The 16,131-nt window shown below is 41.6% G+C and overlaps 1 protein-coding gene and 1 non-coding gene across 2 annotated transcripts in view; one reads left to right on the forward strand and one right to left on the reverse strand.

Moving 5' to 3' along the window:
• Positions 1 to 1,710: 1,710 nt before the first annotated feature.
• trnaa-ugc lies at positions 1,711 to 1,782 on the reverse strand. The gene has a single exon. It is a non-coding gene; the product is annotated as a tRNA-Ala (tRNA).
• A 2,594-nt stretch (positions 1,783 to 4,376) lies between these two features.
• LOC118793152 (carnosine synthase 1-like) overlaps positions 4,377 to 16,131 on the forward strand; it is a 12,479-nt gene continuing 724 nt past the window's right edge. The window contains exons 1-9 of the mRNA XM_036551182.1: positions 4,377 to 4,426; positions 7,657 to 7,834; positions 8,047 to 8,136; positions 10,770 to 11,218; positions 11,317 to 11,527; positions 11,799 to 11,884; positions 12,718 to 12,949; positions 13,467 to 13,756; positions 14,668 to 16,131. The exon at positions 14,668 to 16,131 is cut by the window's right edge and continues 724 nt beyond it. Of these exons, the coding sequence (XP_036407075.1) occupies positions 4,385 to 4,426; positions 7,657 to 7,834; positions 8,047 to 8,136; positions 10,770 to 11,218; positions 11,317 to 11,527; positions 11,799 to 11,884; positions 12,718 to 12,949; positions 13,467 to 13,756; positions 14,668 to 16,131 (3,042 nt within the window). The 5' untranslated portion in view covers positions 4,377 to 4,384. The remainder of the gene's footprint in view (positions 4,427 to 7,656; positions 7,835 to 8,046; positions 8,137 to 10,769; positions 11,219 to 11,316; positions 11,528 to 11,798; positions 11,885 to 12,717; positions 12,950 to 13,466; positions 13,757 to 14,667) is intronic.

A 16,131-nucleotide genomic window follows, 5' to 3' on the forward strand; every position in this document is an offset into this window, starting at 1 on the left:
TGCAAGATGTTTTTGCATATAAATCTGATAGAGAATAAATAATAATTAATTTATTAATTATGAATTGTATATACACAATGAATCTGATACACATCTGAGCACAAATTATGGCAATAACAAGAGTGACTTTTTAAGAGTAAATTGTGGATTTCCATTTCAGATTCATTAAAAAAAACTAATAAATTAATTTGCTGGTATTGTTAGAATGCCTTTTTATTTGTTTACAATATGAAAGGCAGGGCATTTTGAATGACCATATTTATAGAAGCTTTCCATTTTTAATCAAGTAAGGCATAACATTCATTTATTTTTTAATGAAAGGACAGATGACGGTAGAGTACTATCTGTATTAGTAGGGCATGATTCTTCTTTTCAGTAATGATTTTGTGTCCAGTCCCCATAAAAAAGTAAAATGTATTGACATTTATGAAGTTAAAATATTTATTACAGTTGTAATGAATCTTGTAGGCACCAATATTGATTGACGGAGTAAATGTGCATAGTAGTATGAGATATGAAAGCTAAGCTATCCACTCAGTAAGAGCTGTCTTTAAATTTGTGCTGTTTAAACCAAACATGAAACATGTTTTTTATAGCAGAAATATCTCTTGCCCCTTGTTGATTTGATTACATGCTAATTTTACTCAGACTTCATTATCTGTAACTGCAATGTCTTGGTTCTGTTAATCTCAATCTTAAACCTTCAGGGGTTTATTGTTTGTAAGCAGGTTTTTCTCATACATGTACATATTATTTGTTCAATAATGTGAGTAGCATTTTGTAATTAAATAATCTATGCAGAATATAAACATACTGGATAAAATCCCAAGTGTAGTCAACAAAAATGTAACTTTGTTACAAATACAATATAGTATATACTCTGTACATATGTACATACCCTGTGTATGTACTTGCAAATGTTACATTTGTTTAAATATGTTGTAAATAAGATTGTAAAGGCAAAATGGTGTATGGAGTTCATTGTATTAAATTATTGTAATTTATTTTATATCAGTTTTGGTCTTACCTTTTTTCCCTGTCTGTGTTTTCTGGAAAGTAAGCTATTTCTGCATATTCATAAGGAGATTCATAAGAGACTTTAAGTGTGAATACAAGGTGTGTGTTGTCAAACTTCAAAAAGCTTTTTGAAACACAGATGCGTCAGAAAATTGTGAATCTTTTCACTTCTTATTTGACAGCTTTTGCCTACCAACTGTAGAAAATGTTGCCGTTGATCGTGGATTTCAGTGGACCTGCTTTGTTAATGTAGGTACTTTGAGCTATGCATTTTTACTGACGTACCCAAATATGTGACATGTACACACTTTTACTTTATCAGGGATTCTGCAAACCTAAACTAATGGCATGTTGAAATTTTAGAATATGTTTTATATATAAAATACTGATAATTCTTTGAAACAAAATGCTTGTAAGTTTCATTATTTTCCTGTAATAAAGTTAAGTTGATACTTCTTTGTATCACAGATTAGAGGTAAGTTAACTGGACAACCAAGTCAGGAAGTTCTCAGATGAAAAGTGAATCACTGATCTGTTCATGAAACTATCTTTCCAATATTTACTGCAACAATACTTTTATATATTGGATCATATGATGATACACATGTTAAAATATGAAAACATATTCAACACGTGACCCCAGATAGCAAACTGGAACCGGAAGATTTAATATTTAAAAAAAAGCACACCCGCTGGAGATGCCGGGGATTGAACCCGGGGCCTCATACATGCAAAGCATGCGCTCTACCACTGAGCTACATCCCCTTCGCCGAACGTCGGTGTTCTATCTTCCGTTTTCATGTTCCACACGTACATGTATGTCTATGTGTGCATGTTAGCTCTTGTGATCGTATGACAAAACTTTGTCATACATTTTAATAAATGTCATTAAATAAGTGTGTTATAGTTTTCGCTTTCCTCACTACGGTTGTCTCCATAACTATCCTACTGTTACCGATCGCGCTGCGTTTCCAAATGCATTAGTGACATTCTTCCTCTGCGTTTTGATCAGATTGTGCCGTTTTTTACGTTTGCTAGTAAAGATAAACAGTAATTAGGTAAAGCACCATTACAAACTCAAGATGTGGAAATATTTTCAGAAACAACCTAAGTACTGCTCGAAATGGGTAGAACGGAAGACGCTTGATCATACAAAGTAATAACTGCTGAACAGGTGCTGAATAATGTAACATTAGCCGAGGTGTGTTAAAACTAAAAGTAGTATAGTACATTTATTACATATTTTAATAATAATATAGAATTGGCAAATAGGTACTCTGTAAATAGAAAAAAATGGTTGAAAGGCCAAACGAGGAGTTACTGAAGGTTGCCTTACAAGACCTAACTTGCACTACCTTTACCAAACAGTAGAGGTCAGGATCCGTCTGTTAATCACCTTTTGCTAACACCGTTTTCTTGCAGTTGTTTTGCAATCTCTGAGAGATTTGCATGCAACGCTGAAAATGTCTTTTTCGGAAATACACATCATACTTTTTCCAAAATACTGTAAAAAGCCTGAAGACTTTGCCTTATAAATGATCTTATCCCTGTAGCAAAAACCATGGCCTTGTCAAGTTAGTGTATTTCATTTAAAAATTATGATTTGAGTGCAAATTATGACTTCAGATGTGGCCAGAGACTATTAAATCTCAAGTGAACATTTTAATTAACGCGTTTGCGTTGTGTTAACCGTGTTTCACATTTTAACACAATTATATTATTCTCGTTGATATTGTATTATTGTAATAATATTTTATTATTACCAGTTGCAATACACCCTTTAGACTTAATTAGACCAATCAACCCCTGTTAATTGGAGCAGAGTTGAGGTCTTTTCACTTTGCTGAAAATGTGTGCTGAAACTGAATTAACTAAGAGAATAAGTCTTTCATTCGCAGTCAGTGTGACGCTGTGCAAACACAGCATCTCTCTCTCTCTCTCTCTCTCTCTCTCTCTCTCTCTCTCTCTTCCTGTCTTTTAAAATTTTGTGCAGTCAAAAAGGCACAGTTTGTAGAACGGAAGTAAAGATCGCAGCGTGAAGTTTTTAATTTGGTTCTGAAGCTGAAAGTCTTCATATTCAGTCACTAGGTTGTTACTGTTCGTAGAACATAACGTGTCTCTGTTTTTGTTGCACATATGCACCAGTCATTCCGTTATTTTGCAACTGTATTTCATCTTTCTGTCTGTGCAGTTTTAATGCACTGTCATATCCAGTTTCTCACTCTGTTACCAGTCGGGACTGTTAACATGCTCTGCAGCAGTCATTAATTTAACTTCCGCCCTGTGAGTTATTTCATGTGATAAGGGACAGGGTAAACCCACATGCAGAGATAACTTGAGACACGGGAGAGCATGATTAAGGAAAAAAAATCCTTCACTGAAGAGTCGCGAAATACAATCAGGCTTGGGAAAGAGTGTGTAAATATGAAAGAAAATATGAGTGCGAACACTGACGATTCATGAAGAATGCAAATGATGACCCTTGGTTTATGAGAACAGCTCTATTTGAGCAATTCTACAGAAAGAAAACGGGAAAATAAAAAAGAAGTCACACTGTGTATGTGTGTCACAAATCACTAAAATATGTATGCTCCTGAAGGAAAACCTTACATAGGAGAATGTAGCTAACAATATAGGAGCGTTCACTGCATCACCTGTCTAGCGTGCATGTGTTGACTCTCCCCGCGCGGGTACGAGAATAAAGCTTTGCTCCTCTTAAACAGAACAACTGCTCCGCCTGAATTATTTCTTCAAATGTAAACAATAACTAATTAACAAAGGTGAAAGACATTAACTAAATTAGACATAGAGAACACAGGACGTTACGTGGCCATGTGGTCACCCCAGGAAGCAGCAGCCACAATCCTGACATTCCATCTGTGCATGATTCTGCTGTTCCATACGCTTAACTTCATGTAAGTCACACCACACAGACTACACTACATTATCTCTAAGGGTGTTAAAGGGTGCCATTTCAGAATGTGGTAAAAATAGGGAAGGTAAAGACAGGTGTACATGCCAGTGATTATTCATTAGATTTATTAGGCTCAGATGTGTCTCTTTTATAACATGGGAGATGCTCCCTGTTACATCTGTGACAAGATTTTTTTATTGATATCAGTTACACATTGGTTACTTAATATAATCCATTTGGTTTTATAATGCTTTCCATCTCTACCCTTATCTCTAGCTGTTCTCTCTCTTCCCTCCCTCTCTCTCTCACTCTCTCTCTCTCTCTCTCTCTCTCTCTCTCTCTGTCACCCTTCCAACATGCCCTGCAGTACTCTCTCTCTCTCTCTCTCTCTCTCTGTCGCCCCTCCACCACCCCCCTGCAGTACGCTCCTTCTTTCCCCACACACTTTCTCTCATGTCACTTCCAGAGTGCCACTCGGTCAGTGCAGTAACAATGGTGAGTCTGGATGAGAGAGAGAAGGAGAAAGCTGGAAAGGAAAAGAAGAATGAAGTAGTGATATGTTGTGATGTGATGTTTCATGTGTGTGTGTGTGTGTGTGTGTGTGTGTCTGCAGACATGTGCTGTATATTTGTCTCTGAATGGGGATTTTACAAGTGTACCATTTGTAAAATGTTGGGACAACTGAAATGTTTCCTTTTTTCATTTTTGTAACAAATGTTTAGAAACTGTGAAGAGGTGTTTCACTTTCTTCTAGAAAAGTTTCAGTCTGAATTTCCACCTTTTCTCATAAGATTTTGCACCTGCATTTCCTATTTGTCTTTGTTTTAAGCTGGTCCTTCTGAACAGTATAAAGTCTGTGAAGTCTGTCATCTCTGATGTTAATATTATATTCCCAACTTGGTTTGTTATTGTGGTGTTTATAGTTGTGTTATGCAGGTAATATATGTGTATCAAGAGTAAATGGGTTGATAGGAGAAGTCACCCTATGTGAGTATTTCTGGAAGAGATAAAATGAGACAGAGTGAAAGAGATGAAGACGAACGAGTGAAAATATCTGTCAGCGCCATCCGAATATACCAGTTCTTTTATAAGCACATCTGTTAAATAATGATACGTTATAATATCAATTATAGCATCCTGTTTTGATGTATCTACTTGTCCATTTGTACATGCACAACTTTTTATATAATGTTGATGGGAGAATTCACCAAGAATTGTATCACAGTGGTGATTTTAATTAAGTAATCTTTTAAATCAGTTCTTTATTTCTTGAAATAGAGGGAAAGCTCTAACCCTGTTGTCATATTTATTCATATGTTTTAACTGTGTGTTTTTATGCTTCTTATTACTAAGACAAGGCATTTGTATCATATAAATAAAAACATATAAATAACAATCACAATTTAATATTTCTGTATGTAATTCACCAATGAAGTTGTTTTTTAAATTGTCTGGTAGGCTAAAATAACTAACAATTCAGTGAGGGTTGTTGTGTATTGTGCAGCTAGAGCTCAACAATATCAATGGATATGAGGGATATACACGTATGATGATATAGCCTAGTATCTTTCATGATAAGGTTTCATACATGTACGGTAGTGGGGAGTTATTCTATTCTATTATATCTCTATTCTAGCCATATCATTCTGGAGCTATTTGTGATATAAATAATGGAGTTGTACTTAACAGACTGACAGAGCTGCAGAATTGGAATAATGAATTGAAGAAAAATAAGGAGAAGGAGAAAGTTCTATGAAACTGTGTAAAGACCTAGCACAAAGAACGCATGTGGAAAGCACTGAGAGGAGCAGTAGTTAAGACAAATGTAAAAAGCCGTTCATAGGGGAGGGAAATAAAAAATAGATAAATAAAAATTCACTGGATGGCATAAATAGTGAGAGAAAGCAGAGAGAGAAAGAGGGAGAAACAGGGGGAAAGGTTGTGAGGGAGGGACAATGTGACAAGAAAGGAAGGGAGGGACAGACAGGTATGAGTGGAACAATGTGCAGAGATCTATAGAACTGAAGGCTAGATCGAATGTAACAGACAGCATCTTGCTTTGCATTGCAAGTAGTGCAATGGTGTAAGTGATCAAAATAAATTTCCCATATCCAAAAAATCGGAACAACTGTGGACCAAGGAGAGACAGCATTTCTGGGCAAATTTTGGCATAGCCACTGTGCCCAATAATTCCATTATTAGCAATAATAACAGCACTAATAGCACTCCATTGCTGGACAGTAATTAAGATGTGTTCCCAGTCAGAAACCTGATCCCAAGCCATGTTAAAGATATTGTCTCAAACCCAGTCTGTGTGTGTGTGTGTGTGTGTGTGTGTGTGTGTGTGTGTGTGTGTGTATGCACGTGCGCACACAGGCACACATGCGTCTGTCATGTGAATGCTTACACTGTTTGTTTGTGTGTGCATGCCTCCTTGTATTTTATTGACAGTATGCAACTGTCAAGAAGCAGCGGAATGTGTCTGACTGCACCGCTGCAGTTGTGGTTCAGGTTACAATGTCAGAGAGAGGGTCCCAAAACTGCAGTTTGATACTATAATTAACGTTCCCTTTCCCCCCTCCTTTTCCTTCTCTTTCTCCCACACCACCTTCCCTTCCCATCTCAGTTACAGGTCAACTGGGCAAAATCAAAAACGCAATGCCGAAAGGGCAAATTCCCTAAGAGGTGGCCTTGTCAGTACACTTTGTAACTGAAGCCCCGCAAATAAAGGTCACATAAAATACTACGCTGCTCCATAACAAACACCCTTTTGCATGGATGCAGAAAGCATATAGTCTGCTAGCTTGCTGACATGATGCACATCCAACTGAGAGAGATCACAGAGGATCGTTTCAATTTGTTTAGTATGTAATGTACAGTTTCTGTTATTTATCACATAACACCTGTCATGTATGGGCTGAACAAGTTTTTGTACAGTTCTGCTGAATAAGAGTTCATTTTTCCTTGATTTGAAATATAAATAAATGCTGCTGCATTGGAAAGAGAAGGTCTAAGACAAAGCAAAATCAATACATAGTTCTATATATTTAAGATTTGTTGTACATTTTTAACAGGCATTGTAACTGTCTTTTGTTTGAAAGTTTAAACTGTTTTTAAGTATATCATGTATAGTTTGGCATTTTTGGTTGTGGTTTTCCAATAATCCTGAAATTAGGATTAACTTGGGCAATACATGTCATTTAATTTTTTTGCCATTGTTCTGGTGAAAGTAAACAATTCCACAAAATGTATGAGTAGCAGTTTTAAACACTGTGTTTTAGCTATTTTATTGTCACTTTCAGGTATCTGGATCTCTGGTTACACTAATCGTAGCATTTATGTCGTATTATAACAACTAGGCTAGATGAGGTAACTAGCTTCATCTACCTGGTCATCTGTTGGCGCGCCTTTTTCTCTTGGGAATTTTCCTCACAAGATGAAAGGAAATGCACTTAGGGCACTTAGTAGCGACGTTTTTCATCTTCTCGGGTTGTGGCATTACTCACCCTCATCCTATATTACTATTTATATCATTTGCTGTGGTCTCACATCATCAGAGGTTGTTTGAGGATCTCCCTTGCTCTCCCTTCCCTTCCCAACCTCTATTGTTAAAGCTTTCAAATGCACATTATGTGCACATTTCTTCCATGTGTTCACCTCCACTGTGCATTATCTACATACTGTCCAAAATGACTCTCTTCCTCTCTCTCTCTCTCTCTCTCCAGCTCTCTCTCAACTCCCAACCCAGCAGTTTGGTCTCCAGTTTTCCCCCGTGGAGACAGGAGAATGGAAACGAGGAGGCAGATTCACACCATCTGGAAAGGGCTCTGTACCAGACACTACAGGAAGTCCTGAGGGAGATTGGGCTTCCCAAGACCCGGGAACATGATGAAACTGCGCCAGGTACAGGGAACACAAAGTAACACCAAGCGATTCACACCAGGCTGGATTGGAGCCCACAAAGTTTATTAAACATTACTTGTGAAGAGGCACAAAGCAGAGAACAGTGCTGTCCCTGCTTTACTTAATCCACAATCCTCTCTCTTTCTCTCTCGCTTACTTCCCTCTGTCTTTCTTTCTCTCTCTCTCTTTCTCTCCTCTTTGTACATGTGCAGGTGAATCGCACTCAGAGGTTTGCATCTGTGTGTTGGGGTCCCCACTTCCCTATCTATCTCTCCTGTTAGAGGCAGGACAGATAAGTCCAGGTAAGAGCACCGAAAATGCCCAGACAATGTGTCAACTACAACTTCCCAAAAAAGCTCACAGCTTTCTCAAAAAAGCTCACAGCTATCATTTGCCTACATGCAGAGGAACCCAACTAAAAACAGTTTAAGACCCTCCAAATATAGCATCATTTGCCTATGTGCTGAGTAACCCAAATTTAGCCCCCCCCCCGACACACACACACTCATTGTACTCAGTGTTACAGTGTTACATTGTACTCACATGATAATCATAGCTTTTTGTTGATACAGATAAGATTTTTCTTAAGTAAAGTAGCTCTATTGCTAATGTTGTTCTGTCACTGAGTGGAAGTTTTAATTGTGACCTACCAGGGGACTGCAGATGAAAATTAGCCTTAGGCTAACTCTGGTATAATGCATCAAATGGTGACATTTATGTTTAATATTGTACATGGTCCCCTATAAATAAAATAAATAAATACATAAACATAAATATTTCTCACAGCTTAAAAAATTATGGCATAGAAATGACACTTAGGGCACCTGCATCAAAATAGTCATATTGGCTGCAATTTGATGTTTAGGCCAAAATGTCATTGATCTTTTTCAAAGAAATTGTATTTCTATTTAAATATTTATTTTCTTAGTTTGTAATTCATATACATGTTGTGGGCATGAAGGTGAATGATCACCAGAGAAGCCATATATATGGCTGGGATATTAGTCATATATTTATATAGGGATTGGGATGACAGGTATGCCATCTCTCGAGTTATGGGTTGGCAGGACATACCATTCTCTATATACAGCATAGAGATTTTGAGATCATGACCCTAAGGTCTGACTCATTACAGATATTAATGTCTGTGGCTTCTAGCCTCATTTATACTTACAGAACTTGTATACAACCTCACAGGGGCACACAATCAATGCCCAACTTTAGAGCTTTTTCACTTTCTTCCTTATCTTTTTCTTTTTCTTCTTCTCCTTCTTAGCTAGCTAAACTCCTAACCAAAATTTGGTATTAATTCTAATTTTAAAAAATAACTTCAACAGGAATCAAACATTTTCTAAAATACTTTCTCTAATTTCCACTTTATCAACAATGATGCCGGATTTGATAACTCATGGGTAACAAGGTCAAAAAGGCCTTAACGTCTTCAGTCTAGATTTGCTATGCACAATCTAGATTTTCATTAGCAAGGTAGCTAAATAGCTATTTACATCACTAGCTAATTCTATTTTCAGGCTAACTCATTAGCCATAGCAGTAGGGAGCTAAGATAGTGCTCAGTGGTCATAACTTCTGGAGACAGAGTTTTTAATACTGTCAGTTTATTTAGAAACAATCCTCTGGTACAAAAATACTGTCCATTTACAAACGGCTCTACAACTCCAAGAGATCACTTGATTTGGATTTACATATAAAAGGAATCTGAATTTAGGTAAAGCAGGAAGAAAAATAATATCCACTCCGATTAGCACAAACATTTTCTTTGGGTTTCTTTCCTTAATATTGGCAGATTCTTTATATAACAACAACAACAACAACAACAACGATGATGATAATAATAATAATAGTTATTATTATTATTTTAATTATTAATTATTATTATTGTTTTAAAAAATGTCAAGTGCCACTCTGCTACTCTGTCTTGTACTTTGGAATGCTGAACTTCTATTTGACCTCAGATGACTGGTCAGGAATGTATCACTCGCTCTCTTTAGCTGTCACATCTATTTAAGGTCAGCAGGCTGTTCTCTTTCCAGTTTTCTCTTCCTCCTTTCACTCATATTAATTGTCGCTCAGTAAAACACAAACCCTCGACAGCACAAAAATTAGTCAGTATCGCAGTGCTTACTAAAGTAATTATTTAGCCAGCCACGCTGTGAATGTGGTTGTTTAAAGCTTTTAATTTGTTTTCCTTCCAAAGTGTAGGCAAACAAAGTATTTGGACGTTTTTCGCGATGGTAGGAATAAGCACAAATAAAAACATTTCTTATGCTCTCTCTTTCTTACAAGCCAGGTGTTAGCAGATATATTTTCCTCACATGAAGATATTTCTAAAGGTTTGCTGTTGCAACAAAACAGTGATCTACACAACATTCTTATAGTTCTTTTAGTTTGTTGCTCACAAATTATGTGATGACATGATTCAAACTTATGAGAAATTTCTCTACACATGTTGCTCGAAGGCAAACGTGACAAATTGAACATCTAGTAGCTCTCTCGTTTTCCACTGCCATCTTTCTCCCATTTCCTGTTTTGCCTGGGTTTGTTATCTTTAGCATTGTCTGCTTCTGCCATCACAGCCTATATTGTAGACCAACTTAAGACTTGCTTGCCATAAAAAATTAAAAGACAAACATAGCCGACATTAATTAATGGTGGCACAGTTCAGCACAGCATGCTTGGGTCTCCCATTGCTGAGTCTTTACATAGAAGCTCACAGAGAAGGGTAGCGATTGGTAGTGCATATTAAACACAGAAATACAGAAGTTACGAGGAGAGGCAGTTATGAACTTAAACGGGCTGAATGGCTAATTTTTTCATTGCTGTTCTCATTTTCCTCAAAATGTGTGCAGTATAATTACTGATATGAGAATGTTATGCAAAGCGTTGATAATGATATCTCTCTGGTGCTCTCTGCACAGGCAATTCCCTCCTGTGTCTCTCCCCCTCCTGGCTCTCTCGCTCCTCCTCATCGCTCGTGGTACACAGAGCAGTGTCCTTTGATCTGGGGGGGCGCACCACCCTCCTCAACTTCAGTCCTCCCCGTCGGGTCACCTACTTACTGACATGTGACCCCTGGGTTGGGGAGGAAGTGACCCAGGGGGCAGACTGCCCGATGGGAGTATCCCTGGAGCTGGGGCAGTTCTGGGGCGACACACTGACTGCGAGGGTGATGCTGCAGAAGGCCAAGATCAACTGCCCCCCCACCCTGGCTCTCCTCATGCCCCCGGGGCAGAAGGGCGTGGCGGAAGGACGCACAGGGGTGATTGAGGTAGTCCAGCTGGAAGCCGGGGCGCAGAGGTGGACAGAATCGATCCGAAACAAGCTGAACACGTTCTTGGCGTCTGAGGCTTTGAGGGACACTGACAGGGTGGGTATTGCTGATAAAGTAAGTCATCTGTCAGTCTCACATAAACATACACAGCACCATTGTTATTGTTTAATTTTCTACTTTTCTCTCGCCCGCAGGTGGTACTGAGGCACAGTGGGGGGAGATTTGTGAGTGGGTCTGGTGGTTCTGTCCTCTACCTCCCACGGGACAACAAGGAGGAGGTATGGGTGAGGGTAAAGCACATGCTGTCCCAGCTGTTTGCGGGTGAGAGCGTCTTGGTGGAGGCCTATTGCCCGCCACTGAAGCCAGGCCCTCGAGTCGAAGACCGCACCTGGGAGCAGTATTCAGGTGAGGACTGGAAGGCAGGGCGGGGAGGGGTTTCCTGACCCCCCCCCCCATGTCACATTTCTAGCGGCAGTGGCAGTGGTATCAGCACCAACTGCTGCTGGAACAGAAACAGCAGCTGTACCCCAGTGGTTGTCTCACAACCATAGCAGTGGCACTGATTCAGGGGTTTGGGCTTTTCTATTTACTGTACGTGACCACTTCCTTAATTTCACAATGCTAGAATTATTCTGGTGTGAGCTCTGTATGTGTTTCCAATTTCTCTCTTTATCAGAATGCAGGCCCCACGCGCCTGACCTGACATTCAGACTGTGCGCCATTGTTACACGCTCCCCCCAAAACGTCCCCCTGCTGTACAAGGTGAGGGGGGGGGGGGGGGGGGGGAGAGGTAGAGAACCACCTGGCAGGCCCCTTCTTGTCAGCAGAAACACCTCCTGACCCATTATTGCTCATGTTGAGGCTCAGCTGAATGATCTGCAGTTAGCTCAATAGTGGCTACTGTATGATTATTCATTACATTCTGTTGATTTTCTGTTATTATCTGTGTAATTGTTATACAGACTGTAACTGCTGCGGTAATTGTCAGTCCTAATTGTAGCAGTGTCCAGGCCAGATTATCTGCTTTCCTGCATGAGAGCCCAGTTTGAGACCTGCGATGGATACTAGCAAACGTGGTTACCAAAACAAGACAAAGAGCATAATCAGTTTCTGCTCTGGTTTGGGCCTGAACAAATCAGCAAGGACACATTAGCCACTATACTTGCAGAAATGTGGCTACACAGTGGCTACACAGACTTCATTAACTATTTTAAACACTAATGTTAAACAGTTGAATTAAGTTGAATTAAAAAGCTGAATTAACCTTTTTTTGGTGTTTTTATTACATAGTGGGTACATTTTTGTGACCTTGGACATTTTATTAAACGTGTCCATGGAGTTTTATGACTGTTTGTCATTTCTGTGTGTTCTAATGCGTGCGCAGTTTCAAACTATTTTTTGAACTTGTTTTTCTTTTTTTTTTTTTAAGAAAGCTCTGGTTGTCGAATGCGTCTGTGGTCCCAGGCAGATTCTGAAAATCCTGAGTCAGTTTGAAATGAGCGCGGGCAGACTCTGAACAGTCTGGTCATTCAGCCAGTTTTCTGTCCAGTTTACAAGCTCCCTTTCTCCTTTGCCTCCCCTTTGTCACTTTACAGATGGTGTGTAAAGTGGGTGCGTGCAGTGCCCCTCTCTCTCACTCGCACTCCCTCTCCCAGTCTCTGGAGACCACTCTGTCTGACTGCGGCTTCGCCGACCCTTCCATAGTCACCTCCCTCAAGCGCCTGGCAACCGACACTGCCCTAGCCTGCTTTCAAGTTGTCATCGAGACTGAGTCTGGGATGTCACCAGAGCAACGGGGTGGCGTGGGCGCTCAGAGTGACCTGATAGGTGGGTGTAATTTAGTTTGCTGCAGTGCTCCTTGCAACAGACATTTTGGATTGAAACTGCTCTTGACTTTCATGTACTGCTCTTGAGTTTTAATTTGAAAACACGTCCAACTTCTGTGATCTGCCACTTGAAGAGATTTCACTGATGAATAAATGATGTATGAGACACATGTTAAACCACATATATCACACAGAATAGTGGGTTAATATGAAGGATGTCAATACTTCACACAAGAGTTTAAGTCTAAAGAATAAAGTTGAAAGTCTAAAGTTTAAAGTTTACTCCAAAGGGCGTTAGTGTGTCATGTAACATGCTATTCATGACATGATGCTAATGTAGCTTGGGCTGTTCCTCCGTCACAGTTCAAACCAAGTATAGAAGTATCATAATTTTGCCTAATGAATTAGAATCCGCTTCTTAGCAGTAGTTTTTCTTTTTACGTACTAAAATTCCTCCCTCTCTCCTGCTATCAATCCATCTTTTAATCCATTCATTTCTCTCTCTCTCTCTCTCTTAGGAGTGGACCTCCTCTTCACTCTCTCTGGTTGGACCATCACTCCTGTAGTCCTGGGACTGCATCCCTCCCGTTGCCTGGAGACCTCTTTCCTTGGGGGCGGAGTAGCTGGCTGGGGCAGGCAGTTGAGGGGGGTGGACGAGGACAGGGAATGCTGCCTGGGCAGTCTGCTCCACTCCCCGCTCACACGCTCTCAGTGTTATCTGATGGAGGGAAAGACCGTATTAGTCATCGGAGCAGGGGGTTTCAGCAAGAAGTTTGTATGGGAAGCAGCCAGACAGTACCGGCTGAAGGTAAATGACCCCTAACCAGTGCGCTTTGTTGTTTTTATTCTCGGTGGGGCATTTTACAAAAACGCATGTCGACTCCAGGTCACCGCGCTACGATTTCCCACAGACACCTAATGTGGTGCGCACTTTTTATTTTTTTTTATTTGTGACATTTACCCACAACGGTCCCACCATAAGATTTGTTTCCCTACATGGGCAGAAATGTGCACTCGATACTCAACCGTGTTATTGGTGCAGATCCAGACACTTTTGGCCTTTCCTCCTGGAGTGTTTATATGTGCTCCCCGGGCCCTTCCAGGAACATCCAGACATTCTAACATTAATGCTCCTGTCACTGTGTTCCTTATGAGGGGAGCGGACAGGTGTAACCAGCAGGGTGTTAATATAAAAGGTGCATTCTTTTCAGTTCAAGCTGCTATAAGGAATACATGTTCAATAGTATCTGATGGAAACTACTGCTCATGTTTCAGAGATCAGCCCTAGCTGCCCTTTAACCAGTGTCAGACAAATTCCAGTGTGCACTTGTCAGTACGTTTTAATATTACTGTAGACATTCCCCCTTTTAGTAAAGTGTGGTTTAAACTTCATATAATGTAATTGAACTTCATATAATGTTAAACCTTGTGTAATGTACCTACGTATGTTTTTACAAATACAAACAAGTGTCCATGTTAATTAGATAGAACTGAGTTGAAAGCTACTGTCCCATTTAACAATACAGCTTATGAAATATGAAATATATTTGAATTGTAACTAATGATGATGACTGTAATGTGCTGTTTACAATAGGTGCAACCACAGCAACAGCTAAGTGTAAATTGTAGAGCACCACTTGATGTATTCATACTACACTGAACTTTGAGTCAACAGACTCTGTCCCTCATTCTTCCTTCTTTATACGTGCTTTGTCTCAGATACTGCTGGTGGATTCTGATCCCTCTCACTTCGCCTCCCAGCTGGTGGATCACTTCTTTCCCCTACCTGACCTTCCTGACCATCGCCGTGACGACCAGCACTGTGCACGCATCTGTGATTGGGTGAGAACAGCTCAGCTCCACCCCGACGGATGCGTCTGTTTCTGGGACGACTGCGTGGTCTTGGCATCTCTTGTCTGTCGCGAACTGGGGCTTAGGGGACCCCCTCCGGAAAGCATCCACATCGCCAAGGAGAAGAGTCGCACACACTTGCACCTGCTGGGCCACTCACAATCTAGGCCCACGGCGGCTAAGGCAGGGGTGCTGTCCGGCGACTCAAATTCTGACCCGTTTGCTAATCAACACACAGCTGTGTTGAAGAATCCAGACCTTGCAGGTGACCTGAAGGCTGAGGAGAGAGAGAGGCCAGTGGGGATCACCATAGAGACACTACAAGTCAACATGGACTTGACCGAAATAGAGGGCGAGAGTTTAAGAGCCATGATGGATTTTGACAAGAGGGAACAAATGGGCCTCAAAGGGGAGGACCACCACAGAGGGGAAGTGGGAAATCTTGACCCACCCCCTCGCTGTCCTATCAATCCTTCCCTTTCACCTTCCCCCTTCTGTCTCTCCACACCCCACCTGTCCCCCTCCCCGAGCGCTTATGCCGTGCCCTGTGTTCACATCGAGAGTTCCCTGGACCTGAAAAACGCTGTCCGTGATGAGGCTGGGAAGGCGGGAGTGCGCTTCCCTGCCGTGTTGAAGCTGGAGTACGGAGCAGGGGCGGTGGGTGTGAAGAAGATCGGGTCCCTGGAGGAGGGTCTGGTGCACCTGGAGAAGATAGCCGGCGATCTGCGGGAGGAGACGGATTACCCAGGCATCGGGCTGGGCTGGGGAAACGCCATGACGCTGATGGAGTTTGTCGGCGGCACGGAGCACGACGTGGACCTGCTCCTGTTCGACGGCCAGCTGGAAGGGGCGTTCGTGTCTGACAACGGCCCGACGCGTGTGCCCTCCTTCACAGAGACGGCAGCGCAGATGCCCTCGGGCCTGGCGCCGGACAAGCGGGAGCAGCTGATCAGGGCAGCCTACCACAGCTGCCTGGGGTGCGGCCTGCGTGACGGCGTCTTCAACGTGGAGCTGAAGATGACCGAGCTCGGCCCGCGCCTCATCGAGATCAACGCCCGCATGGGAGGCTTCTACCTGCGCGACTGGATCCGCCAGCTGTACGGTGTGGACATCCTCCTGGCGGCATTCATGGTGGCGTGCGGGCTGCCGCCCCGCCTCCCCACGCCCACCGCGCTCCCTGCCCAGGGCCACTTCGTCGGAGTCATGTGTGTGGTGTCGCAGCACCTGCAGGCCCTGAAGACCACTGCCCGCCTGGAACGCCTCCGCCAGCTCCATCAGGAGGGGGCGCTGCGGCTGAACGAGCTGGAGGACGAGCTCATCTCCGGGGAGTAC

This window comes from Megalops cyprinoides, chromosome 18, assembly GCF_013368585.1.
Source record: "Megalops cyprinoides isolate fMegCyp1 chromosome 18, fMegCyp1.pri, whole genome shotgun sequence".
Taxonomy (NCBI): domain Eukaryota; kingdom Metazoa; phylum Chordata; class Actinopteri; order Elopiformes; family Megalopidae; genus Megalops; species Megalops cyprinoides.